The sequence below is a fragment of the Nothobranchius furzeri genome, chromosome 7, assembly GCF_043380555.1.
Source record: "Nothobranchius furzeri strain GRZ-AD chromosome 7, NfurGRZ-RIMD1, whole genome shotgun sequence".
NCBI classification, from domain to species: Eukaryota; Metazoa; Chordata; class Actinopteri; order Cyprinodontiformes; family Nothobranchiidae; genus Nothobranchius; species Nothobranchius furzeri.
In genome coordinates, this window is record NC_091747.1 from 67,766,332 (window position 1) to 67,794,188 (window position 27,857).

General features: G+C 46.2%; 1 protein-coding gene across 1 annotated transcript; it reads right to left on the reverse strand.

Moving 5' to 3' along the window:
• Positions 1-1,262: 1,262 nt before the first annotated feature.
• nup133 (nucleoporin 133) lies at positions 1,263-27,857 on the reverse strand. The gene is made up of 25 exons (XM_015954499.3): positions 27,593-27,857; positions 27,253-27,368; positions 27,037-27,140; positions 26,635-26,868; positions 24,740-24,910; positions 24,417-24,572; positions 23,682-23,752; positions 22,582-22,729; positions 21,917-22,067; positions 19,462-19,616; positions 18,863-18,954; positions 18,615-18,772; positions 16,573-16,667; positions 14,659-14,883; positions 14,467-14,589; positions 14,290-14,389; positions 13,953-14,216; positions 13,730-13,863; positions 9,803-9,961; positions 6,941-7,076; positions 5,977-6,095; positions 4,249-4,329; positions 4,106-4,170; positions 2,363-2,451; positions 1,263-1,516 (listed from the first exon to the last, which is right to left on the reverse strand). The coding sequence occupies exons 1-25, from the start codon at positions 27,718-27,720 to the stop codon at positions 1,380-1,382; spliced, it is 3,411 nt and encodes a 1,136-aa protein (XP_015809985.3). The 5' UTR covers positions 27,721-27,857; the 3' UTR covers positions 1,263-1,379.

Here is a 27,857-nt window from a genome sequence, read left to right on the forward strand (position 1 = left end):
ACGGAGATCTTTCCTGGAGGACAACGGGAGGGAGGGGGGGGAGAGAGAGAGAGAGAGAGAGAGAGAGAGAGAGAGAGAGAGAATAAGTATTTGGTCACTTCAAACAAGTAAAATCTCTGGCTCTCACAGACCTGTAACGTCTTCTTTAAGAAGCTTCTCTGTCCTCCACTCGTTACCTGTATTAATGGCACCTGTTTGAACTCATTATCTGTATAAAAGACACCTGTCCACAGCCTCAAACAGTCAGACTCCAAACTCCACTATGGCTAAGACCTACTGTGAAGCATGGGGGTGGGAACATCATGCTTTGGGGCTGTTTTTCTGCTAAGGGGACAGGACGACTGATCCGTGTTGAGGACAGAATGAATGGGGCCATGTATCGTGAGATTCTGAGCCAAAACCTCCTTCCATCAGTGAGAGCTTTGAAGATGAAACGTGGCTGGGTCTTCCAACACGACAATGATCCCAAACACACCGCCCGGGCAACAAAGGAGTGGCTCCGTAAGAAGCACTTGAAAGTCCTGGAGTGGCCTAGCCAGTCTCCAGACCTCAATCCCATAGAAAATCTGTGGAGGGAGTTGAAAGTCCGTGTTGCTCGGCGACAGCCCCAAAACATCACTGCTCTCGAGAAGATCTGCATGGAGGAATGGGCCAAAATACCAGCTACTGTGTGTGCAAACCTGGTAAAGACCTATAGTAATCGTTTGACCTCTGTTATTGCCAACAAAGGTTATGTTACACAGTATTGAGTTGAATTTTTGTTATTGACCAAATACTTATTTTCCACCCTGATTTACAAATAAATTCTTTAAAAATCCTGCCATGTGAATTCATGGATTTTTTTTCACATTCTGTCTCTCACAGGTGAAGTGTACCTATGATGTAAATAACTGACCTCTGTCATCATTTTAAGTGGGAGAACTTGCACAATCGGTGGCTGACTAAACACTTTTTTACCCCACTGTATCGGTTCCGTTTCTGATGCCAGATATTTCTTCCGCTTTTGTTTTATTTATTTTGAAAACGGTGGTGCTGTTGACAAAGTTAAAAGCAGCAACTTCCTGACCAATCACAGGCTTGCGGTCTACATAACTGATGAATATTTAGAAAGTTGTACTCGACTCCTGTTGGAGAGCCCTTGCAGCCAATCCAGACCGAGTAGTATAAACGAGGCATTTAGCCACATCACAACCTGCTTCTCTATGGAAATTAAACTTATAAATTAAACTTGCTACATTTTTGTGGGAAAAAACCCAGAACAATTCAGAAATAAATGCATATTTATTTAGAAAATGAAACATTTGAAAATATAAGATGAAAACGAGAAAGTGAAAAATGCAGACAAAGCGAGTCGGCTTTGTTGAGAGCATGCAGGGTCGTCACATTTGAGCCTGAAGGTAATGTTCATAATTAGCTCGAAGAACAAACTCAAAACAAGGTTTGGATTTCAAAGAACTCAGCTCATCGAGTTCGAGCAGCTCTTTGACTTCGGGCAGGTACGTCTGCAAGGGAACACCTGAAACAAAGGTGGGAGAGGTTTGTTTTATTAAGCTACAATTCCAGGTGGCAATGGGAGAGATATGTTGCTTTTTACACATTATAGACAAGGCAGCTTTATTTGTAGAGCACATTTCAAACACAGAGGCAATTCTATGTGCTTTACTGTTATCAGGACATGAAATGAAAACACATAAAAACAAATTAAAACACACACAGGTAGAATTACAGTTTAGAGCTAAAGGAGAAGACAAAGTTGCATCACAGATTACAGCGGAGACGACGCATGGTAAGAAACTATTCATGTAAAGGCTGATGAGTACATGAGGGTTTTAGTTTTAAACAACACTAGGGCTGGGGCAGGTCTGAGGTCATGGGGAAGCTGATTCCATATGTGAGCAGCATAGTAACTAAATGCATCTCCACCATGTTTGGTTCTGACCCGAGGTTCTACCAGCTGATTGTTTCCAGGGATCTCAGAGCCCTGTTGGGTGTTTATATACAGGAATGAGATCGGACGTGTATTTTGGTCCCATGCCATTGAGTGATTTATAAACTAGTAGTAGCACTTTGTAGTGTATTCTGTAGTTTACTGGTAACCAGTGTAGGGATCTAAGAACAGGAGTGATGTGCTCCGTTCCCATACATACAAGTCTCCGCTGCTTCAGACCAACTCAAAATCCTTTCCTGGCTGAACTAGTCTCCTTCCTTTACTAGGCATGGGTTCATTACATGTTCTACCACTTTTACATTTATGGAATTTCAAACTACATGTTTTTGCTGGCGCCGTCTACACTCAGTGAACCATTTATGTCGTGATTATTGCTAGCGGAGTATTATATCCTTTAAAGCACCAAGTACAAACCTTCTTGTATTACTTTGAGGAGGATCTTCACAAAGATGCTGTCCTTAGCTGCTTCTATAGGATCGTCGTTCCCATCAACAGAGGACCAGCTGAAAGGCAGGCAGAAGCAGTCAAACACATGGAAGTCAATCAGAAGTCATCCATCAGTGAGGCACTAGGAGGCATCACCCATGGCCTGGTTCCACTCATCATTAACAACAGAAGAGAGATTGTTTCAGAACTTTGCATCAGAAGTCCAGAGACTTTGGATCTTTAATGCTTTTTCATCGATTCAACAAATCGCTACAATAAACAAGTTCATGGACGTGTTGTCCACTTCCCTCCACCGTCGCTTCATTTATACTTTTATTTATACTTCATTTATACTTTATAGCTTTGGGTCATTTAAACCAGTGGACAACCTGGACCTTTTGGGGTAAATTTGCAGCCATTTTCAAAACAAACGGGGGACTCTCTCACTCTTTCTTTGAGAGCTTCATGGCTGTTGCCAGTTATGGATCAGCACCAGAACATTCTAGATGACAAGTGAAGACGAGTCACTCACAGTAAGTAGACATAAAGATAAAAAACATTGATTGTACTATCTATTTGTTGGTACCTGAAACAATAACTTCAGAAAGATTTACAGACGACTATTTGCCTCTAATTCACTGTTAGCATTGTTAGCTTAACGTTAGTCTCTAGCCTGCTTCACCCAATATTAGAGTAAAACACAAAGATGCCATGGCTTCTTAGGGGTACATGAAATCACTTCTTGGTCGCTCCTGTTTACTGGCTTTGTTTTTTTTCTAAACAACTCTAGAGCTTTTGCCTGCCGGGTCAAATTACAAGTCCCGGTGCAGCAGCGTTAGCTCGCTAGCGACTCGGCAGCCCCGCCGGCTCACAGATTGTAAAAACTGACAATCCCTCCAAGCCGGCTGAGATGGAAATCTGTTTCGATGTAACCTTCTTTCCAACACCTCTCCTCGCTCACAGGAAAAACAGACGGCCTTTGCAGCGCAGCGCATAGCCTCAGACCCCACCTATCCCCACCATGGACATGTGGTTCTGCAGCATCTGCAGCAGGATGTCCAGATTCAGACACATCACACCTTTCCCTCCACCACCTTTAGGAACCTCGGGGGACTATAGACATGCTGTTATGATGTCATCTTTAGTGCAACAGCTCATCATGCAGTAGCTTTATTTTTACTCCTCACTACTTTAGTTTTTTTATACATTTCTGGTACACCGATTTATAAAAGGGGGACCGCAGGATGTGTTCCAACTACAGGGGTATCACACTCCTGAGCCTCTCTGGTGAGGTCTATTCAGGGGTTCTGGAGAGGAGGGTCCGTTGGGCTGTCGAGCCTCAGGTTCCGGATTAGCAATGTGGTTTTCGCCCTGGTCGTGGAACACTGCACCAGCTCTATACCCTTAGGGGGGTCCTGGAGTGTGCCTGAGAGTTAGCTTCACAGCCAGACAGGACACGGGGAAAATAAATAAATAAATAAAAAGATAAAAGCAAGTCTAAGTCTAAACAAAACCTGGCCAGCAGCCAAGCTGAAACATGAACAAACGTCCCTTAAACAAAGAACATTTGACCCGGTGAGATTGTTATTAAAACAAACTCTGGGTATTTAAAAACTAAACTGCTATTTCACCAGTTTTACAGTTTAATTTCAGCCTAAAGTGGGAGGGGGTGATGAGGTGTCGGAGGTTTGTGACTACTGAACCGATAACCATACACGTGTCAGAGCTTACTCATCTCGTCTGAGTGCTTTGCCGAAGATCTCACACTTCAGAGCATCAATGTCTACAGAGTCCTCCTGCAACGCAAACAGAAAAGCCTCATGAGCTAAAGCCAGATCGATCCTCAGCAGTCCGACACATGAGCAGGAAGTCACCTTGTGGATGTACTCGAGCAGGTCCAACGCCTTTTTGAAGTCGTACTCGTTGGCCCTCCTGTTGTCATCACAGATGTAGAGCTGCAGAGAAAGACACTTTCAACACAAGCGACCGGCTCCTGTTGTACTTCAGCAGGACCGCCAGCTGGTGACTTCTTCCCAGCAACGATGCTCCAGGAAGGCACGGCTTGCAGCAGAGCTGAACGACTCTGATTTCAAACCATCACGTGATCGTCGACGCTACGGGTTTGTTGCTCGCATCCGACTGACTCAGGATCTGTAGTGTCAACTATTTTACACGTCTGGAACACACCAGCTGCGAAGTGGAGCGCTCACGAAATTTGTGTCAACGAGTGCTTCTGCTCACGCCTACTGTCTTCCGACCCCCCCACCGCACCCTTGTGCCCTTGCTGCGTGTGTGTGTGTGTGTGTGTGCGTGCGCGCGTGTGTGTTCATTTTCATCTCTCTAGTCTGTTTAGATACACAAAAATGATCACATTTATCAATTGCAGTGTTTTATTTTGAAAATTTTCTTTTATTTTGTTAAATTTACCGGCTTGCCTCTTCTGCTTTGGTTCGACTTCTTGTCAGAATTGATGCGGCTCCGAAAAAAATCAGAGCTCACACCAAAACGATCGCTGCGCGGCGCGAGCCTCCGTGGCGCTTCGCAGCGGATGTGACCGAGAGCGTAGGTCAACAAGGGCGCCGATCAGAAGCGCTCGCCGTCCCACTGCGCTTCGCGGCGCATCGTCGCACTTTCTTCTAATATGTTCTGGGCGTAAAACACCCCCAAGGCCGTAAACGCATTTCGGCCGTAGCCGCGAGTGGAGGCAGGGGTGTCGGCGTTGTGGGGGCTGACGGTGGTGCAGCTGGTCACTCTTATGGGTTTTTATGCTTTTCGTGGCGCAGCTGCGGATATCGTTTATATCTACGGTTGTCTGTCGCTCAATCTGTCCCTCGGTTTGTGAGCGTGAGACGGCGAGTCTGACTCGCCCAGGTCCCCCGACAGCAGATAGGGATTTCCAGTAATGACACCAAGTGGACTTGGAACTAGGGCTGGGCGATGCGGCCTAAAATCAATATCACGATTTATTGATCATTTCAACTCGACAACGATAAATGGACGATAACTACAGGTACGCGAGAAACAAAGGTTGTCCACTAGATGGGGCTGCCACGTGTTACATTGGGTCACATTTTTACATGACCCCAGGTCCCGCTCCTTAAAGGGACACGAACGCTGCCAACCTACACACTTTCATTGTTTTATCAAATGTATTGACGTGGGAAAATGATCACCATAAGAGTCCGAAATTTCGATTATAAAGTTTCTAATTATTTCCCAGCCCTACTAAAAACATTTACATCTGTCTGACAGCACAAACGGTTGCAGAGTCACGGTAAATCCAAGTACGTACGCAAAACGTGCTGGGGCGAGTTTTTGTGAGGAGAACCTCCAGGAGGCGCTGCTCGGTAAAAGATGCTGGGAAAACTCTGCATGCATGAACTTTTAAGCATCTAAAGTACATTTTACCTTCAGATTTCATATCAGATTAACTGCTTTTCATGTTTTGAGGGTATGATGTCATAAATCTTGCTGTGCATGTGAACAATGAGCTGAATCTGGATTAGAAAAGTAAATCTTGAATTGGAATTGCAAATTCGGCCAGAAAAAGCTATAAAGTGTTTTCGTAACACGGTTGGCCCTGGACCGTAGCTACAGCTCACCTGTATGAGGTTGTGAGCGCTGAGCAGAGGCATGGTGTCGGGGTTTAGTTGCTTCTCCTCCAGGAGCTGTCTGGGCAGAGTCTCCTGATGCAGCAGGAAGCGTTCCTGCTCCACAATGTCTGAGGGACAAGACAAATAAATGACTGCATCACATCAAAACAGAAGACAGGGTATCTGCAGGTTTAAGGGAGCCAAATTTAAGACTTTTTAAGACCTTTTTAAGGCCAGTTTGACCAAATTTAAGCCATTTTTTTTAAATTAAATTTAAGCTATAATTTCCAGGTATTGCCTGGAACCGTTGCTAACCATGTCGCAAACGTGGGATTACCCACCCAGTTACCATTAAACTTGCACTTCCCCATAGCGCAAGCCCCCACTAGCTTAACCAGCTAATGTGCTCATCTAAAAACAGCCCCCTTTTACAACCATTTGAATGTGTATGGTTCCGCTTACGCCAACATCATACACAAAAAATGCTGAACACCAACTAGAAATTCTTGTTCATTGGGTCTTTGGTAATTTAAGACCTTTGGAAACTGTATTTAAGGATTATTTGTCATTTTTAAGGATTTTTAAGGCCTTAAATTTAGAAAAGCAAATTTAAGACTTTTTAAGACTTTTAAGGACCCGCGGATACCCTGAGAAGAGCCCTCATCACGAGAAGAACAGATGACGACATTCAGATCACACAGAGTCTTAAGTTAACAGACATGATGCTGTTGATGAATGAATGGATTTTTAACCAGCGAAGACGTCAGGATAATAAGTCATGTAACAATAACAGTTCACTAAAAATCATCAGGACACGTATTTAATCCGTAACAGGTCCTTTCTGCTGCACTGCCACAGGGCATGGGGCGGTTAGAGGTCTACTGGTTTCTGTCTCATGCTTCCAGCTGTGTCAGTCCCTCTTCAACATGATCCCAACACCAGGACGTCTGCTCCGTGTAGACCGGGTTTTTACCATCCACTTGTTTGTTGAGTTCCTCCTCCGGCAGGTCAGACGCCAGCGCCGTTAGTTTACTGAGAGCCAGCAGCGTGGTCTTCTTTGCAAAGTAGCGCGTCTCCATGTTGGCCTGGCTGTACAGCGTCCTGAGAGCCTGCACAGGTGGAGGGTCACACCGTTAGTGCTGTAAACAGCCTCACAGCTGGACTGTAAACATAAATACTTCTGATTAGCAGTCGCCCGTTAAACCGTTACTTTAAAATTAAAGGTTGAATATGGAACAGCTTAAGAAAAAGCTTCATATTTTAAATAAGCAATACCTCCACAGGCCACTTACAGAATGAATAAAAGTTCATTCTAATGGAAAAATAATCAAATGTATATTTTGATGGGCACGCCACTGGGTTGATGTTTACACCTACCAGCCAGTAGAGGGCACCACTGTGGGTTTCCAAAAAGCCCGCTCTGAACAGCGAGGCTAGCCCTGTGGAAAATGGCGGACTCAGCAGAAGTGGACGTAGGAGGTGACGTATCTGTGTAAACTAAACTGTCAGAGGCAGCCCTCATTACCTCCCAGTCTGTGGTCTACATGTGCGGAGCTCATCTACAGCCTCGTTCTTCACAGTTTTGCCGACTTCACAGCAGGCTTAAAGAGTTTTAGCCTTTGTTTGTACGCAGGGATCAGATGGACGCTCACGTGGTCAGAAAGTCTGAATGCAGCTGGAGGCTCTAGTTAGCGTGCTGTAACAGTGTTCCAGGGTTGTCTCCCCTATGGTTGGGCATTTAATTTACTGTTTATATTTGGGAAGCTGCTGGCTCAGACCAGTTAAAATCTCCCAGAGCAATGATGAGGGGGTCCAGGTACGCCCGCTCCAGGGATATTGGAGCACGGGCTGAGCCTTGTGTGGGTTCGCATCTGGCAGGATGTAAACAGCAGCTAGAACGTTTAGCCTCCGGAAACGGTCTGTTTGTCCATCTACAGGTCACCTCCTCGGTTTCGGTTCATTTGGAGACGTAAGTCTTAACTGGTGCTCTAATCTGCAAGAACACACTGATGCTTCAAGGTCTCTCCAAGCTCACTCTTATCTAAGCCTGGTTTTTATTCACAGCACAAGACGGGTGAACTTTCTAAATTAAATCATATAATGAACAATAATGGTTGAAGGACAATAACAATGTTTTGATTAATCTGTGCTTAAATTACTGAGGTTGAAATGAATATTATGATGTTATGATCAGTAAAGTTAGATTTAACAGTGAGTCACTATCTACTGACAGCTCACACACGTGATGATGACAAGGTTAAGCTAATATCCTGACACAGTGCTTTCTGTTCCACCAATCAGAGCTCCTGTATCTGACACAGGGCATGTTTTCTGAGGTTTGTTGGTAAAAACCTTTTTACACGTCAAATTCTGGTTTGTTAGTAAATCAAAATACGATGATTATTAAAACAGGACTCTCTTCACCGTGAGTCAGTTCTTGAGAAAGCTTCGGACCGGCCGTCCGGAGCAAAACCTCTTTAACCCAGAGCATCTTTGGACAAGCTGTCAAAAACCCGTTGCACGCTGCAGCTGACCGCAAACGGTTCCTTCAGAATAAAGCTGAACCAACTCAAGAGTTATTCCTAAGACACAAATAACAACTGTCGTGACCAGAAGACAACTCGAGAACGGTCTAGTCGGCACTGCGGTTTCTTCTACGGACTTCGGTACCTCTGGGGTCCCCGGACCTCACCATTCTGGATCTACCATGGGGGTTTTCGATCAGGGTACGTAGACTCGACAGATTGCGTCTGATGTGTTTTGATAAGAACCAACTTTATAAGTTTAATGCAGACCAAATTCACTCCCACTCTGAACTCAAGTTTCTCCAGATACGAGGGTTCTGATAACTAGGGCTGGGCATCGTTTGATTTTGTACGATTCCGATTCCAATTTCAATTCCAATTCCTCGTTTCGATTCCCGATTCCGATTCTTTGAAGACATGACATATTTTACATGAGCCAGCTAACCACAGGTCCTACTAGATGAAATAATCTTAACTTCAACATGAATTTTAACTCTATGAACAACAACATCACCTTCATTTAGACACAAACGTGTTTTGGAGAAAAAAGAAGACGACTTGCAGCACAACCAGTGTGTTTGTTTCTGACCACAACCAAAGTGTGGAAGCAGCCTCTGGGATGAGAGGCTAAATGTCTCCAACATATCCAGAAACGTCCAGCTGTTTTCAGCTGAAGCTCTCAGGATGATCACGTCCAGGATGACTGAGAACTACACCTCCATGCTGCAGCAGCTTCAGTCACAACAGGAAGTGGAACTTAAACGTAGCTGCTGTCAGTAACAATCTAACAGATTTAAACATTAAAATTCACCAGAAATAGTTCAGAAAATAAATTAAAATGTTATTAATTATTATTATTATTATTATTATTATTTATTGTGGCAGGAGCTGGTGTGGTCCACCACAGAGAAGCCGCTCTAGCATGATGACTTTAATTATTCTACAGGTTATTGTTCAGCCTGCTGATGCTCACACGCGTGCACGCACGCGTGCACGCACGCACGCACACACACACACACACACACACTTTACATTTTCAAATGCCAGAACAGCAGCGAGTGGGAGGTGGAGGACGGAAAGAAGCCGCAGGCAGGATGTAGGGTGGAGCAGGGCGGAGGGGGGTCGGGGTGTTACTCTACAGGTTAGGCAGAATTGTTTTTCTCCGCTTTTCTAAGACGATTGGCTTAAACTTCTCCACCGCGCTGCTGAGTCGTGTTGTCAGACATGAGCACCACACCAGCGTAATGAGATGCCAGCTTGTGCACATATCAAGGATTGAGCACTTAGAGATGAATGTTAGTTACACGTACACTTTGGTAGTCCTGGACGTGGATATGGTGCAGCCAGCTGAGGTGTTGATGGGCCTGCAGGAAACTGGCCAGCTGCTGGTGCTGAGCAGCTGGCTGGGAAAGCAGCTTCCCTCTCTTTCCTTTCTCCATGTACCAACGAAACAGGAAGTCAGAAAAGTTCTGAAACATGAATGACATGAGGTGAGTTCGTTCAACCGTGTGATATCCACACCAAGAAAAACAGTTTAGTTTTTATTCAGGGGCAATTCTAGGAGGTGAAGGTTGGGGGGCTCAGGCCCCAGTGGCCTACAGGATGGAACAATGGAACAGCCATCTATACATCGGGTTAACAGATTAAACAAAGAGGACACGCTAAACGGACTTTTAGCACCCGTGCTTGGGTCTTTACTGCCTCTAGAAACACTCCGGACGTGAGTTCAACCAATCACCTTGTGGTCAGTGATTGGTTTTCGGAGTTATTTCCTTAAAAGAGCTTTTCCAAAAAGCCACAATTAGTACTGAACCACCCCCACTTGTAGAGTCTCCACCCATCAAAATAGTCCAGGATCTGACATTTTTGTAGCCCAGAGACCTAGACGGGTCGTAGCAGAAGCAGAACGATGTTGTTCTACAGTCGTGGCCAAAAGTTTGGAGAATGACACAAATATTAGTTTTCACAAAGTTTGCTGCTGAACTGCTTTTAGATCTTGGTTTCAGGTGTTTCTGTGGTGAACTGAAATATGATTACAAGCACTTCATATGTTTCAGAGGCTTTCATCAACAGTTACATGACATCTATGCAGAGTCAGTGTTTGCAGTGTTGGCCCTTCTTTTTCAGGACCTCTGTAATTCAACTGGGCGTGCTCCCAATCAACGTCTGGGCCAAATCCTGACTGATGGCAACCCATCCTGTCATGATCACTTCTTGGAGATTGTCAGAATTACTGGGTTTTTGTTTGTCCACCCGCCTCTTGAGGATTGACCACAAGCTCTCAATGGGATTAAGATCTGGGGAGTTTCAAGGTCATGGGCCCAAAATGTCACCGTTTTAGTCCCTGAGCCACCGAGTTACCACTTTGCCTTGTGGCATGGTGCTCCACCATGCTGCATTGTTCTTCACCAAACTGGTGTTGGATTGTTGGAAGGGGATGCTGTCGGAGGGTGTTTTGGTGCCATTCTTTAGTCTTGGCTGTGTTTTGGGGCGAAATTGTGAGTGACGCACTCCCTTGGATGAGAAGCAACTCCACACATGAATGGTCTCAGGATGCTTTACTGTTGGCATGATGGTAGCGATCACCTTTTCTTCTCCAGACAAGCCTTTTTCCAGATGCCCCGGACAATCGGAAAGGGACTTCATCAGAGAACATGCCCTAGTCCTCAGCAGTCCATTCACCATACTTTTTCCAGAAGATCAATCTGTCCCTGGTGTTTTTTTTGGAGAGATGGGACTTCTTTGCTGCCCTTCTTGACACCAGGACATCTTCCAAAAGTCTTCACCTCACGATGCACTCACACCTGCCTGCTGCCATTCCTGAGCAAGCTCTGCACTGGCACTCTGATCCCGCAGCTGAATCCTCGTTAGGAGACGATCCTGGCGCTTGCTGGACTCTCTTGGACGCCCCGAAGCCTTCTTAACAGGAATTTAACCTCTTTATTTGAAGTTCTCGATGATCCTATGAATTGTTGATTTAGACGCAATCTTAGTAGTCACTATATCCTTGCATGTGAAGCCATTTTTATGCAACACAATAGCATAGCAGTTTATTTATATAGCACATTTAAAACGCAGCATGGGAGCTGTCCAAAGTGCTGCACAGGCTAAAACAAAACACAACCCGTCGAAAGAACTAAAACAGAGGATAAAAATCCCAATCAAAAGCAGATAAAACATGACGAATACTAGGAACACATTAGAACAATGATGCAATAAAACACTAAAACGAGTCACTGTCTAAAAGCCAAAGCGTAAAAGTGGGTCTTTAAACGAGATTTAAAAACCGCCAGAGACGGAGCCCGCCGAACTCCAACGGGCAAAGTCTGAGAAGGCAGGTGGGTCCGGCGGTTCCACATGGATAGTGTGTGTTTGAGGCTGGAGGCTTTCTGGGCTCGACACCCGGGAGGCGACATCGCCTCTCCTCCATCCATTTTCAATGAGACATGCGCGACAAAGCGATAATCGCGGGTCTCCCTCCTACCAAGCGAAACGCGAAAAACGTGCGTGTGAAGTTTTGCGCTCGTGCACGTGTCGTGCACAGGCGATCCAGCGACGCGATCCCAGAAAGTTGAAATATTTCCAACTTTTCATCGCCGTCGCTCGGACGAGGACCAATCAACGCAGGTTTCATTCACTGACCAATGAGCGGACAGGATGCTCCGTACACCTCCGAGCAAACATGGAGGAGAAGTTGATTATTATTATGTTTTATAGTAAAATCAGAAGTGAGATTTCACATAACTCTAGCAGCACCTTGTGAAACATCATATCTACCGCTTTATTAACTCTGAACCGCTTAAATAACCTTAATTCCCTCCAACCTGACACAGCCAAACAAAACAACGGAAGATTCGATTTCGCCATGGAACAGAACGCGTAGACGGCTTTGCCGCTGCCGCGGATCGCCTCCCGTGTGTCAGGTAATAAAAAAGACACCGACAAATTTCACTGATCGCGGTCGTTTGTCGCCTCCCGTGTGTCGAGCCCATTAAGCCTAATATCAAGGATCTTGTTAAGGAAAAAGCTCTGTGCATGAAGCAACAGTGGGATTTAGACCATCAGACTCATTTAACAGCAGCAGGGAGTTGATTGTGCTGTCCAGCCTGGACTGGTCTCCATGATTCTGTGGAATGATAGCAGAATAATAGCAGATCTAACTGCTCTCTGGTAGCGTGAAAGTGCATCAACCAGGAGCAGCCGAGAGCATGACAGTCTGTCTCTCTTCCAACTCCGTTCCAGCACCCTACACTGTCGCCTGAGGCTACGGGTGTCATCATTCAGCCAAGGGTCGGATGTTGTCTGTTTCCGCCTCGGTCTCAGAGGGGCTACAGCGTCCAGAGCAGCAGAGCAGGTCACACTCAACCGATGCAGAAGGCATCTACATCCATGCAGGAAACCGGCAAGGGCGGAGCGAGGGCATCAGTGACAATGATGGCTGCACGCGTTTCTCTGCAGGTCACCATGGTTACCAATGGAAGAACAATGATTTCAAGCGTCACCCTCCTTTTAGCTCGTCACGTCTACCATTCTAACCCAGTCAGCCTGACATAATGACCTCCAGCCCTGTGCTCGACAACATTCTCAGGTGGTTGCTGAGCCCTAGCTACTGCCTGGCGCCGCCTAAGTGAGCGAGATGGAGAAAACCCTCCAGCCTGCTGCAGCCTCTCTGCTTTGCACCAGGGCTGAGCGATGTGGCCTAAAATCAATATCACGATACATTGAGGATTTAACCTCGATAACGATAAATGGACGATAACCGCAGGTATGCGCAGAAACAAAAGTTGTCCACTAGAGGGGGCTGTCACGTGTATTATGTTGAGGTGGTACAGCTTCTTAAAAGGACATGAACGCTGCCAACCTACACACATCTTTTCATTTTTTTAATCAAATGTATTGACTTTGGAAAAATTATCACGATAAGTCAGAAATTTCAATAACGATAAATTATTGATTTATCGCCCAGCCCTACTTTGCACAGATAACGTATAAGTATGCATGATAGGACAAACGTAATGTTAGCAACCTAAAATTATTTAGTTCTCCTTTTTTCATGGGGGGGGGGGGGGGCTTCATATCTCAGTAATGAAGAGTTAGACCATATCGGTACATCTGATATCAGTAAAAGATCCATATCAGGCATCCCTAGTGTTGACCCATTACTGGTCCAATCTGAACCAAGAGCCCCCCCCCCCCACCCCCGCCACACACACACACACACACACACAGATCTCTACCTGGTCAGAAAACTTTGCCATGTAGTGCTGCAGGCGGCTCTGGTTGTCGGTCTGCTCACACATCTGAACCAGGATGTCGAAGTCACAGAACTTCTCAGCCAGCACTGCTACCCACTGGTACTGACCCAGCTCCACTGCCGGACCACAGCAAACACAACCAGAAGCGTGAGCTACTGTTAGTGATCCTGAACTGTGTTCAGAGCTCCCGTTAAAGACTACTTACACAGCGGTGTGAGCAGCTCCGAGCGGCGCTGGCTGTACTCCATCTCCAGGCTGTTGTAACGGTCTTGCTGGGCTGCTGAAGGCCTCTGCTTTTGCAGGGATGTCAGCTGGGCCACGTAGCTGCCCAGAAACATGTCCAACAGCACCACCAGCTGCTCACAGAGGGCACTGCGTAATTGAGAGTCGGCGTGTGGGTAAACCGAGCGCAGGATGATCTCGTGCTGGCGGGAAATGATGGTGCGAACTCCTCCAACGCCGCCAGATGCTAAAAGGAGGAGACGGTCAGAACGAAGAGACCGACAGAATTCAGTCAGGTAAGCTAGTCAGGTGAACGTTACCTGTCCAGGGGATGTATTCAGGCTCTGCAGCTGCATTTTCAGAAGCTCTGTACATGGAGGCTTTTGTCTCCCTGTACTGACCTGCGGCCTGAAGCATGTCCTACACACACACACACACACCTTTACTGATATTTGGGATCCCCTCTGGTCACACGCCTCACAGAGAACAGTGGTTACCTTGATGATGCTGTTGATGGTAAGAACCACCTCGGCCCACTGCACAGAATCCACAGGGTTGACCTTCAGACTCCGCTCCTCCTCCTCCAGCAGACACTCAAACACGGAGGAGATCTGAGACACCTACAAGAGAGGCGGCAAAACGTCATCTAGCCACCACGCCACTCCTTCACAAAGGCTTCACACACGGACCTCTCTGAAGAAGACATCAGCCACCGTGAGGCTGGGCGGCACCGCCACGTTCCTCCTCTGCAGAGCCATGCTGATGGCTCCATTCACCAGCTCAGCGTGTTTGGTGTGGTGGTTCTTCAGCACCATGGCTGCCTGCAGCTTCTCAGCGTGTTCGCACAGCAGCAGACGAGTTGCCATGGGAGACGAGTGCACCGTCACCTGGCTGAGCTGGTCCAACAGACCCACCTGAGGAAGGAAGGTTGGGTCAGACACATCTTTTACTGATCTGTGAAGAAATGTTGACCTTTGACAGGCAGGGGTGGAGAAAGGGGTCGGTGTGAAGGACACGGGCTCGTAGCCTGACGGGATGACATCTTCACATGGGAGCACGCCGCGGTAAAAATAAAAAACAAATGCATAAAGTTTTGATGACCTCATAAAGCAACAATCATGACCTTCTACATTGTTCCTAAGGTGGAGATGTTCAAATGTAAGAATGATTTAGTCTAATTTTAACCTGTAGCTGTTAGCTAGCAGGCTAATGCAGAGCTAACGTTTCGCCTAAGGTCAGAGGTCATCTCTGCAGCTCGGACACACCTTAAACCACCCAGCAGAGACCTGAAATGGGTGCATGCTGCGTATTTACCGTGGTGGAAAAAATAAAGCTGCAATCAACGTGAATCTGACGCGTCGCCCTAAAAACAAACGCCCGTCTCTTCAGACGTTCAGGTTTCGCCTCATCTAAATATCTGCGTCAGTTTAGTTCCAGACTAGTGCGATGCCGTAAAACAACTCCCTGCTCAGGTCACCGCGGCAACTCGGACACAAACACGGAGCCAGCCCACGCTAGCACTGACAAATGGTCTCCCAACATCAAAAGGTCCCAGCCTAGATAGCTGGATGACTGTGTGTGGTCGCAGATGTCGGGGTTCGCGGTCTCCCTGCGTTCAGCTGCATACCGATGAAGTAACCAACTAGAAATCTGAGCAACGAGGCTACTTTTAAATACCTTTGTAGTACTTACACGTTTCTTATCAACGCACTTCCTAAAGGAGGGATGCTTTTAGGCAGAGAAACGAAGGAAATGACATGAAAACAGAAAGAAAGAAATACAGAAACAATAATAGATAAATGTAAGGACCACTCGGATTTGCTGCCCTTTATTTTCTTATTTGAACGCACTGCTGAAGGTCAGGGCAAAAATATGGGAACCACCCTACATGAAACATTAGGAGTCATCCAACAGTGGGACATAAAGATCTGCTGCATCCTCTGCAACATGGGTGCAACCTGCCTGTATGCCTATAACTCAACAAGCTACAGTTAGTCCAAAATTCAGCTGCCCGGATAATCACCAAGACCTCCACTTTTGATCACATCACCCTGTCCTGCAGCAACTTCACTGGCTCCCTGTCAAATACAGAATTGACTACAAGATACTTCTTCATGCCTTTAAAGCCATCCATAATCTCGCTCCCCCATATCTTTCTAATCTCCTCCACATTGTCACTCCCACTTGCTCTCTCCGATCATCATCTTCACCTTCCCTGTCTGTTCCTCGCACTCGACTTAGTACTATGGAGCCAGAGCTTTCAGTTGCTCGGCTCCAAAACTCTGGAATGCTCTACCGCCCGACCTCCGCAACATAAACTCCTTCTCAACCTTCAAGTCTCAACTCAAAACTCACATGTTCCGCCTGGCTAACTGACTGTAACTGTCCTCCATCCATCTACTCTTTTTAGTCTATTATCCATCGCACTGCTCCGACTCTACCTTTGGGAATTACTTTTAGCATTTATTTCTTGTTGTTTGTATTGCTTGCTTGTTATATTTTGTCCTGTACAGTGACCTTGAGAGCTTTGAAAGGCGCTTGAAATAAAATGTATTATTATTATGATCCTTATTCACACAGACATCCAGGTCGGCCATTTTCACCTGCAGCAGAAAGTCCATGAAGCAACAGTGAGCCTTCATCTTGTCTTCCAGTTGGTGGAGGATGATGAGGGACGTGAGGGGGAAGCCGGCACTTTCTGGAGAAGAAATGAAAAATGTGCACAGATAAATCAGACCCCAGCTGAGATTGGCTCGGTAAGCGGAGTGACCCACGTGAGTAGGGTTGTCACGGTAACCTGTGTAGCGGTAAACCCCGGTAAAAAAAAAAAGTTGACAATAATAATAACCGTCTTGTTTTTTTAAAAAACATATATTATCTCGGTGGGATTACCGTGGCTGCGGTGTAGGCGCGGTGACCCTTACCAGCCACCGTATCATCGGCTGAAGTTGCCGGCGGCACATGTGCACTTTGTTGTTTACAACCAAAACTTTCTTGAAGCTAAAGCTGAAATAATGGTCAAAGGAGGAGACGGCAGCGCTCAGGACATTTATTATCCCTCAAAGAAGACAAAGTGGGAAGTACGGGCATCTTTTGGATATCTGAAGAATGCCGAGGGACAGCTGATAGAAGACGGCTATCCTGTTTGCAGCACGAGCAGAAAAAGTGTCTGTGAAAGGCAGCAACGCTTCAAATCTCATGACACATCTGCGTGACCATCACCCACAACTCTACAGTCAACGCAAGGCAAGCTAACGTTAGCGCTTTAGCTAAAATGCGTGATCCGAGGATTTGGGTTGAGGGAGAATGCAACGAGTCGCTATATAAAGCAGCCGCAGCGCCGCTACCTGCATATAAACCGTGTCGCGGACACCGCCATGTTGAAATGACGCTATCTATGCATTACGGGGCTCCCAGGGGCAGATAAGAGTTGGTCTCTCTCCGAGAATAATTATGAATTTAACAATGATTACTGCCTGATGACATTTTCCCACATCTGCAAAGCTCACTGGAAGGACACAAACCGAGGACAATATTCTCCTGATATAGGGTTTATTACTCAAGTAAGGGTAAAAAAGTATCTGATTACAAGGCTACTTGAGTACTGAGTATCATCTGATCTAATATTTTTAAATTATGACATCAAACAGACATAAAATAAGAAGTTATGGGCAAATATTGGTATTTTAAAGACTAAAGGGGAAAAATGTAAACAAATAAACAACATCATTACAAAATAACACATTTTAGGCAAAATTTAGACACAAACTGAGGACAATATTTCCTGACATACAGGGTTTATTTAATTGTGTGAAAATGTAGCACGTTTAAAAAAAATACCGCGATAAAACCGAAAACCGTGGTAATTTTGGTCACAATAACCGTGGGTGGGGTTACATTTTCACACTGTGACAACCCTAGGGTTGAGTATGGAGCATCGATTGGAACCAGGACTACGTGCAACTTTTCCCCAGAATTGTTTAATGTTTTCAAATTTCAACTGCTAGCGTTGATCATCGGTCCACCGACCGGTGGAAGGTGTAGCCGAATACCTACAAAGAAGCATCCGCTGGAAGTGTGTGTGCAGGTGCGCTAAAGTGTGGCTTCAGCCGCCGATCTCCGTGGAAAAAACCGTGAAATTACAGTCAACGCCTTGGGGAGCCCGTTGCTCTTACTCTGCAGCCTGCGGAGGTGTGAGGCGTCACATCTCCCTCCTCCATCCCTTCCCAGCAGCGAAAATGCAAACAAACACCTTATTTCTGCTCCATGTAGCCTGTTGATAGCTACGTTTAAGTGTTCCACTCTACCCGAGTCGTTGCTGTCGATTCTCACTCATCCTGAGTTTTAACTCAAACAGCCGGACGTTTATGGTCACCTCTCATCAGAGACGCTCCTTCAAATTCCTGCAGAAGTTCAGACTTTCATCAAGTAAGACCTGTGGTCAGCAGGCTCAGTTAAACATGTAAAGGTTTTGGACAACGACTCTTGAAAGAATTGGAATCAAGAATCAATAAGAACCGGAATCGTTCAAATGGAAACGGTGCCCAGCCCCCGGTGCTCCACCAGAGCTGGTAACAGAAGACTTTTGAGTCGTATCTGATTTCATTCAGGGGTTGAAATGACTTGCAAAGCAAAGAGAGCCCACCTTCTGGGACAGACTCAGCCCAGCGAGGGTCTGAGGCTGGGTAATCATCTATCAGGTCCAGGTTGATCCGAGTCACGACGCTGTCCAGCTCAGCTCCAGCCTCCCCGTCAGCAGGGAACAGCTCATCAGTGACCGTCTGCGCTCCCACCAGGTCGTTACTGACGAGGAGAACAAAAGGTTATCATCTAATAGAATGACCAGAGCCAGTCCAGTAGTTGTCGCTCCACTCAAAGGTACGTCTTACACACCGGCAGAACTGCAGGAAGGCAGCCTTCAGCAGCTTGGTCCTGTCCTCCTGGCCCACAGGCGCTTTCCTGGTTGGAGTCTCCACGGCAGAAACCTTTAACAGCAAAAATGGAATTACTGCACAAGAAGGTGGACAATCACACGTTTCAGTCACATCTGCTACTTTTAGGATGTATTTCATTCGTCTTGTTACAGAATCGCATCGACGTTCCCAGATTTGAACCGTCTAAACATTAAAAAGATGTTTAACTTTAGAATTACCAGACACCGTCTAAGGTCAGGCTGGTCTAACAGACTGTTAGGCTACAGCATGGACGTAATTTTCACTTTAGAAGTGGGGGGGCATGGGGGTATCTTTACAGTATGCTCTAATAGGAAACAGGCTTCAACACAAACGGTTGTTTTCTGCTTGGTCCTAGAGCTCAACCAGTGTCAATTTAATATAACGTAATATTGTTTTTGGATGGTAAAAAGTGCAGGGGTCAAAACTTGACTTTGGAAAAAGTGGGGGGACATGTCCCCCCTGTCCCCCCCCCAAAATTACATCCATGGGCTAGATTAGATTGTGTATTTTAATTTCTTAGCGCAAAGCTGGAGTCACCTCAGGGGCTGCAGCCAGGGAGGAGCACAGCGAGTCCTCCATGGTCTCCGGCAGGATGGAAGCACTCTCTCTGGCCACGACCACTACCAGGCCACTGTTCAGAGAGAAAAACACCGGCAGGTTGGCGCAGTGGCCTCCTCCACGTATGCCATCACCTGAACACAGACGTCAACACACAGTTCAGTCATGTTTTCCTACACTGCTCCTGTCAGTGTGCCCTAGGCATGTGGGGAAAAACTCATTTCGGCCGCTTGTATCCGTGATCTCGTTCTTTCGGTCACTACCCAAAGCTCGTGACCATAGGTGAGGGTAGGAACGTAGATCGACCGGTAAATCGAGAGCTTCGCCTTCTGACTCAGCTCTCTCTTCACCACGACAGACCGGTACAACGCCCGCATCACTGCAGATGCAGCACCAATCCACCTATCGATCTCACGCTCCAGTTTTCCCTCACTCGTGAACAAGACCCCGAGATACTTGAACTCCTCCACTTGGGGCAGGACCTCATCCCTGACCCGGAGAAGGCGTTCTACCCTTTTCCGACTCAGGACCATGGTCTCAGATTTAGAGGAGCTGATTCTCATCCCAGCTGCTTCACACTCGGCTGCGAACCGCTCCAGCAAAAGCTGAAGATCATGTTCTGATGAAGCCAACAGGACCACATCATCCGCAAAAAGCAGAGACCTGATCCTCAGGCCACCAAAACAGATCCCTTCAACACCTTGGATGTGCCTAGAAATGCCTGCAGGTAAAATGACGCTCTGCTGCGTTTTATGTCAATAACATTACAATAAGGTGGGAGGTTCATCTAGTTTCTTTACTTTTGTTTAGCTGCACTGAGATCAGTTGATCGGTGGCGGTCTGACCACCGCGGTGCACACCAACAGCACGAAGCCAGAGAAACCTTCTCTAGCTCCTCCCATAAAGGTCTCTTTGTTTAACTCCAGTGATTTTAGAGCAGATTTTGATGTTTGCAGTTTGTTCTTGTTTTTCACCGACAGATCAATCAAGTTAATCAGTTTCCCTCTGGGATTAATAAAGTATTTTTGAGTACCGGCAAATGAATCAAACGTTAAACGGCTCTCTATGAAGCAGCAATAAAAGTTGTATAGAAACCTTTTATTTACTTAAAATTAATTGAATTTCTTTAAAAGATAAATTCTCTGCTGGCCACGTTTAAAAATGGAGTCTGTATTCGTGTCAATCCAAGAACCGTATTTGTCTTTATTCACCACCTCAAGCACACTGCCATGCATGACGCTACTGCCGGGGAGAGACGGTGTGGAACGTCTAAAATCTGTTTCTGTGACATTTAAATCCAGACAGTTGCTATCGCACCATTCCACAAACTCACAATCAGCAAGTGCATCCAGTTAGCCGGTATTAAAGAGCAAGTCACCCCCCCAAATCAACTTTTTTTTGCTGATAAACTACATAAACGCGTGTCTAATCGTGCTGCAGACACGTGTGGTCAATAATTTGGTACTTCAGTGCATCTTAGTTAAAATTTAAATATTCTGCCTAAAACTGTCAGTGTTGTGCCGTCGTCAGGTAAAAACTCTGCACTGCATTTGAATTTAAGGCCTAGTCCACACGTAGCCGGGTTTTTTTTAAACGAATATCCGCCCCTCCAAAAAACCTGTCCACACGTACCAGGATAAATACGTTGTTAAGGACATGCCAGACCTGTAGGCGGCAGTACTTCCCCCGTTCTTAACCTCGTCCTTCGTCTGTGGTCTTCCGCAAGGAGCAGTAATTCCGCTTGCAAAAACAAACAAGCAGAAAGCGCTTGGACAATTGATAAAGCGAGCGCAGCTCTGAGGGCATCCATGATGTCGGCTAGTGTAAACACAGGTCGCACACGTGATGTCAGCATGTTTTTGTCGCGGAAAGTGACGTTGCGGACCTTAAAACTCCGGTTTTGTCCGTCCACACGCAGACACCCAAAACGGAGAAAACGCAGATCTTCACTTTGGCCGGAGTTTTTAAAAAGATCCGTTTTCGTGTGAAAAAACTCCGTTTTCGTGTGGATGACAGGCCAAAACGTAGAAAAATATCTATGTTTTGGCAGATCCCCGGCTACGTGTGGACAGGGCCTAAATCTGCCACTGCTATTGGCTAAGAGGTATACTATGATGTAAACTGGTCCTTATGATGTCACAATGTGGTTGTGAGCCTGTGTGTGTATTGGTTTGCGGCTCCGCCCTCTCGGTCTGCAAGGCAACAGCATTTGTTGCATTTTTCAAACATGAAGAGGGAGTTGAGTAAGAATCTGGCAGGGGGTGACTTGCTCTTTAAGTAATTCTATATCACAGGCCAAAATCCTACCGTTCATTATTAATATTTACTGATAATGAGACAGGCGTGCGTTTTCCTAACAGCGTGCGGCCTCATGTAACAATCGCTGTCTGAGATGAAATGGCAGGTAAAAATCATGGCTGCTGCCCTCTCTCACCTGGTGAGGTAAAGTTGATTTTCTCATCTGGCAGCGTTGCCCTGCTGGTGCCCGTCGAACAAGCAAACACCAACTCCTCGTTGTACAGGAAGGCGGTGGCGCTGGGGGACCAGGGCAACAGCAGGCGTGTAGCCTGCAGAGCCTCCTTAGTCTGGAAAAACCAGGCAGCTGATCAAAACGGAGACAATTACAATAAACAACACACCCTGTCAAATGTTGCTGTACATGACCGAATTCTTAGAGAAAGTGAGTTTAAATGAACAACAGCAGCATGAAACCGTGTTCCTGTCTCTGCAGGGTGCTGAAGCAAACCTCTCGATAAGCAGTCACCCCTGCAGGTTCTTACCTACAATCACTCATAAATAAAAGGTCAACTCTGTTGGTTTGAAGCTGCTCCAGGAAGGACACAAGCTACTTTCAAGAGTGTATTCAGATGCATTGCTTCCCAATGTCTTGGTAGCTGAGGTTACAACACCTTAAACTGTTTCAAACCAACTACTCTAGAAGTTTGGATCCAGTAGTGATGGTGGACAAAATCCTGAACTTTCCACATTTTCTTCTTCTTCTTCTTCGTGAGCTGAGCAGCAAAATGAATCCACGAGTCCAGTAAGTGAGATTCTGGCCTGTTGGACGAAATAGGAATCGTTCTTTCAACAGACACTGACCTGGAATACACAGCTGTACTTGGTCACCTGGACGGTAAACTGGTCAGAAATGGTGGACCCATCGTCATGCAGGGTGGCGAGACAGAAGTAAGCCAGGCACGGGGTGTCCGACGGGTGCCAGGCTGCAGCCAAAACCACCAGGCCAGACCTTAGAACACACACACAGCACAGAGTCTGACGGGCTGCACACGACACACACACCGTCACGCTGATTCTGTCCTCAACCTGCTCGGCTGGAGATGGACGAGTCCAAGACCAGCAGCTGTTTGTATCGGACACCTCAGCAGTGGTGATGCTAGGAGAACGTTTCAGGACATGAACATGAGGACAGCTGCTGGTCCCAGCAACTGAGCAGAAGTCTTCAGCGGGTTGCTCGACATGGCATGTAGTCTGCTTGTCTACACACAAATACCGTCCCGCTCACTCCCTGTACAGAAGTTCCCTTTAGATGTCTACTCTCGTGACTTTAATGCTCCCCTGACCCTTCCACGCACCACGCTGAAGCGCTCGGCGTCCAAAACGTGTGGTCGTAGGTTGAGCAGTCAACTGTCAAAAACATTGAAGGCGTGGTTCCCTGAAAAAACATTTTTACAGTGATCCCTCGCTACTTCGCGGGTCGTTTATCGCGGATTCACGACTTCGCGGATTTTTTCTTTGGAGCCTTATTCAAGGGAAATTTTCCGATTTGCGGTATTTTTATATGCGAAATATCAAGAAATTCCTGTTTTTTTTTTCATCAATTACATCATAAAATGCACTTTTTGTAATAAAACTATAAAAAAACCAAGTAAAAAAATGTTTTTCTTGAGTTTTACCCACAAAAAGAGAATGTGATCATACAATAATTCAATAAAGTACTGTACTGTAAATATGGTGTCCCTACTTGGCGGATTTTCACCTATCGCGGCCAGGTCTGGAACGCATCTACCGCGATAAACGAGGCATCACTGTACTTCTTGTTTCTGATTATAATCGGTTACTCGGAGTTTCTCCATACAGGCTGAACATGGAAACAGGAAAAGCTCATTTAAGACTTTTTAAGGACCCGCGGATACCCCGAGTACAGGAAGGAAGTACGTAAATATCACACACACACTCACTGGCTTAACTTCATGTCCAGGTATGCAACGTTTGCCCCGCTCTTCAAGCCACCGTAGCTGCTCTCTGAACCCTGGAGAGAGAGAGAGATCTCCGTGTCAGTCAGAGTGGACAGACTTGGTGGAATCGTGTAGACGTGAGACACGTCTACCACCACAGTTTGTCAGCGCTTAAGTCGCCCCCAAAATCACCTTTTTTTTGATAAACTACATAAAAGTGTGTCTGATCGTGCTGCAGACATGTGCAGTCAACAGTTTTGCACTTCAGAGCATTTTAGTTAAACTTTAAATTTTCTGCCTGAAACTGTCAGTGTTGTGCCGTCGTCAGGTAAAAACTCTGCACTGCATTTGAATTTAAATCTGCCACTGCTATTGGCTAAGAGGTACCCTAGAACTTTAGCTAGTACCATATGATGTCACAATGTCGTTGTGAGCCTGTGTGTGTATTTGTTAGCGGCTCCGCCCCCTCGGTCTGCTAGCAAACAGCATTTGTTGTATTTTTCAAACAGGAAGTGGGAGCGGAGTAATACTCAGGTAGGGGGTGACTTGCTCTTTAATGAACACAAAGATGCGTTTGTATTTTGTGACGACATGACAGATGTCAAACCTTCCACCACATCTATTGTGTGAATATCAGCCCCCCCCCCCATGTCCTTTACGCTAGCACTACAGTAGATCGTAGGACACTGACGACAAACACCTGGGATGGTGTAGCACGGCTGCTGCTTTGGTACTGACCCAAATGGACTCAACAATGCTCTCGTTTAGAGCTTTGCAGGTGTCCCAGCTGAGGATCTGGTGCTCCGAGCTGTCGTCCACCTCCCACTTACTCAGCCTGGAGGAGGTCAGGGTGTACAAGCAGCTGGTTCTCCCCACCCACACAACGCTGTGGAGCTGAGAGAAGGACATTCAGGAAAGGAGACACTTTCAATGCTGCAGCCGACTTTACTGTTGGGTCGGTCTGATGCTCAGACATTAATAATAATGTCTCTGAGAGATTCTGGGCAATGACCCAGGAAGGGAACTTACCCAGAGTGTACGGAGGATCTAACGTAACTCACCACGTCATCGGCTGGTGGAGAGAGGATGCCGAACAAGCTGGAGACACGGCGGCCGATGCCAGAGAGCACACCCTGACCCTGCTGCAGAGCTCGACACTGAAGCTTCCCGGAGGAATCTGCGCTCACTCTCAGCAGCTGACTCCTGACTGATGCCACGATGAAGCTCCCACCCTAGGAGAACAGAGCAAATCCGGCCACTGCTCAGCACTCACAGGTCCAAACGGTGGAGCTGAAGCTGACGACTCAAATCAGGACTAGAGAAAATGACCACGTGTGCACCCCCGCCCCCTAGCCAGGATAAAGAGCTGATCCACTGCAGAGGAGTTCTGATTGAAACGGTTTTTTAGGGGTTCACCTGTTCGTATGTCACCTGCGTGACCTTCAGCGGCCTTGAAGAGAACTTACACACACGTGTGACCTCTATAAAAACGTTAAATTGAAGTTGTTGCTGACGAGATTACAAAACTGAGAGAATAAATTGTGATTAAATAATCTAACGAATCTCTTTAATCCCACCGACACATTACCAGGTTATCTGCAGGTTTAAGGGAGCCAAATTTAAGACTTTTTAAGACCTTTTTTAAGGCCACTTTGACCAAATTTAAGCTACTTTTGAAATTAAATTTAAGCTATCATTTCCAGCTATTGCCTGGAACCGGTACTAACCACATCACAAAAGTGGGATTAACCATCCAGTTACCATCAAATTTGCACTTCCCCATGGCGCAAGCTCCCACTAGCTTAACCAGCTAATGTGCTCATCTAAAAATAGTCCCCTTTCACAACCAATCGAATGCGTACGGTTCCGCTTACGCCAACATCGTACACAGAAAATGCTGAATACTAACTAGAAATTCACTAAATTTAATAGAAAAAAAAATGATTTTGTTTGTTGGTTCTTTGGTCATTTAAGACCTTTGGAAACTGTATTTAAGGATTATTTGTCATTTTTAAGGATTTTTAAGGCCTTAAATTTGGAAAATTAAATTCTGGAATGAGTTAACAGAAGAAATAAAGGATAGTAGTAATGTAAACCAGTTTAAAATAAAACTCAAAAAAGAAATGTTAAATAAGTATAAGACTGAAGAAAATACAATTAACCCAGGACGGCATGCAAACTGATGTTTAATCTCTTCTACAAATTAGAAAATCTAAATATAGTTCTAGTTGAACATGAGAATTTAATTTATTTATTACTATTGCTTTTTTTTTGTTTTTGTGGTTTTTTTTGAAGGCATTGTAACTGTTTTGTTGTTTACATTTTGATGATGAGGATGTAAACCTGAGGGGGTAGGGCTAAATAAGTATACACTTCTCCCTACTCCTTTTCAAACAATTGCGTGGAATGATTTTTATGAAATGTTGGTGAATGTATATGTTTGAAATAAAGTGAACTGAACTGAAAAGCTAATTTAAGACTTTTTAAGGACCCGCGGATACCCTGATTACTGAGAAACGCCCTCAACTTCAGGTGACTCTATTAAACTCCATTATCGTGTCAGACACGAACTTCTGACCTGTGTTTGACGGACTAGAGCAGATGCATTCCCGGCCGTTTACCTGCTGCTGTCTCTGAGACCGGTCCCGAGTGCTGCTGCGACCTTTACCTACCCCTACCAGCGTGTATTAGAAAACACACGTTAAACAGCCGGAGCCTCACTTACAAAACAGGGTCTGAACACTGCGAACGTCATTTTCTACACTAACTTTGTGAATTATAAAGGAGAAACTGAGCAGCAAACTCTGACCCTGGTGTAAGAACATTCTGGAGATGGAGACACGGCAGCACAGCTGGTGAGATGGTGAATTTAAGACACATTTACAGACCCCTAGCTTTCCTGTTCATCATCTGCAAATGAATCCAGATAGAACGAGCCTTTCTGACGATCACGTACTCTGACAGCAACAACAAAGTTGCAGAGGTCTCCCAGGTCCACACTGGACTCTGTGTAGTTTCCCTCATGGGCCAGACAGGGCCAGAAGCGAGCCGTTCCTTCTGCACTCACGGCCAGGACTGAAACGGACTGAGCAGCAGCCATCTCCAAAGGAACGGTGGACGTCACAGCTACAACGTCAGCCGTGAAGTCGTACTCACTGCTGGGCAGCTGCAGCTCCTTACACACGGACAGCTGTGGGAAGGCACAGTTCAGGGTGAGAGTTTACAGATGTGGTCTTGGTACATGATGAACAGCTTCAACGGGGTTGGACAAAGCCAGTAAACCACGTGCAGCAACATTTACGTCTCTGTAGATGCATCAGTCAGCATCTGTCCCTCAACATTAACGCTAGTTTTAAACCTTAGCTACAGCCGCCTGGCAGATCTTCCAGATGATGAGTCTCTCTCCACAGACCATCCAGGCCCAGCTGCTTTCAGTCACCCTGACTGAGATCTGGTCGTCAGCTAAAGACACACACACACACACACACACACACACACACACACACACACCTGTTCAGTAACGACACAAGGAGGCACACTAGAGACAGCACAGCAGTACGGGAGCTGCTCTCACCATCAGCCATGGTCAGAGCCTCCATGACTTTGACAGGCAGAGAAGAGCCGAACGTCTGCACATCATAGCTGATGGTTTCTGCGGCTGCGTGGCTCTGTAGTCGGGCGGGGGTGGCCCTACAGGAGAGAGGAACGGAGGTGAGCAGAGCTCTGTCTACTGAGGCTCCACGGACATGTTCTGGTCAGGTTCTAGTGTGGGTTTAACCAGAAAACAGTGATGGACCTGCACCTGTCTGTTCTCCAGCGTGCAACGGAACCACAACTTACGCAATATTAGGGTACTTTTAACTATTTCAATAATACAAGAAGCAATAAATTTGCATCTGGTCAGCTTGTTTCACCTCGCCGGCAGCGACGCCCTCCGAGCGGAGAGCTGGAGGCCGGTGGCCGCACCGGAGACGCTCTTCCTCCCGGGGGTTCTGCTCTGCTGCATGCGGGCCGAGCTCGGAACGGACCGGGGGCTAAACATGCTAACGCTTCTTTCCCCAAAAGTGTTCGGTGGAAAAATAACAATTTATTACCCCGAGAACGAAATAATACGAGACAACACCGTCTATCCACAAATCCTGCCTCCAAACAACGCGCGCGGTACAGTCGCTTGAATAT

Coding starts and splice junctions, on each gene's coding strand:
- nup133 (XM_015954499.3), bottom strand. CDS start 27,720: ATGTTTAGCCCCCGGTCCGTTCCGAGCTCGGCCCGCATGCAGCAGAGC. Junction 27,369..27,592: donor AGGGCGTCGCTGCCGGCGAG/GTGAAACAAGCT, acceptor TCTCTCCTGTAG/GGCCACCCCCGCCCGACTAC. Junction 27,141..27,252: donor GGCTCTGACCATGGCTGATG/GTGAGAGCAGCT, acceptor GTGTGTCTTTAG/CTGACGACCAGATCTCAGTC.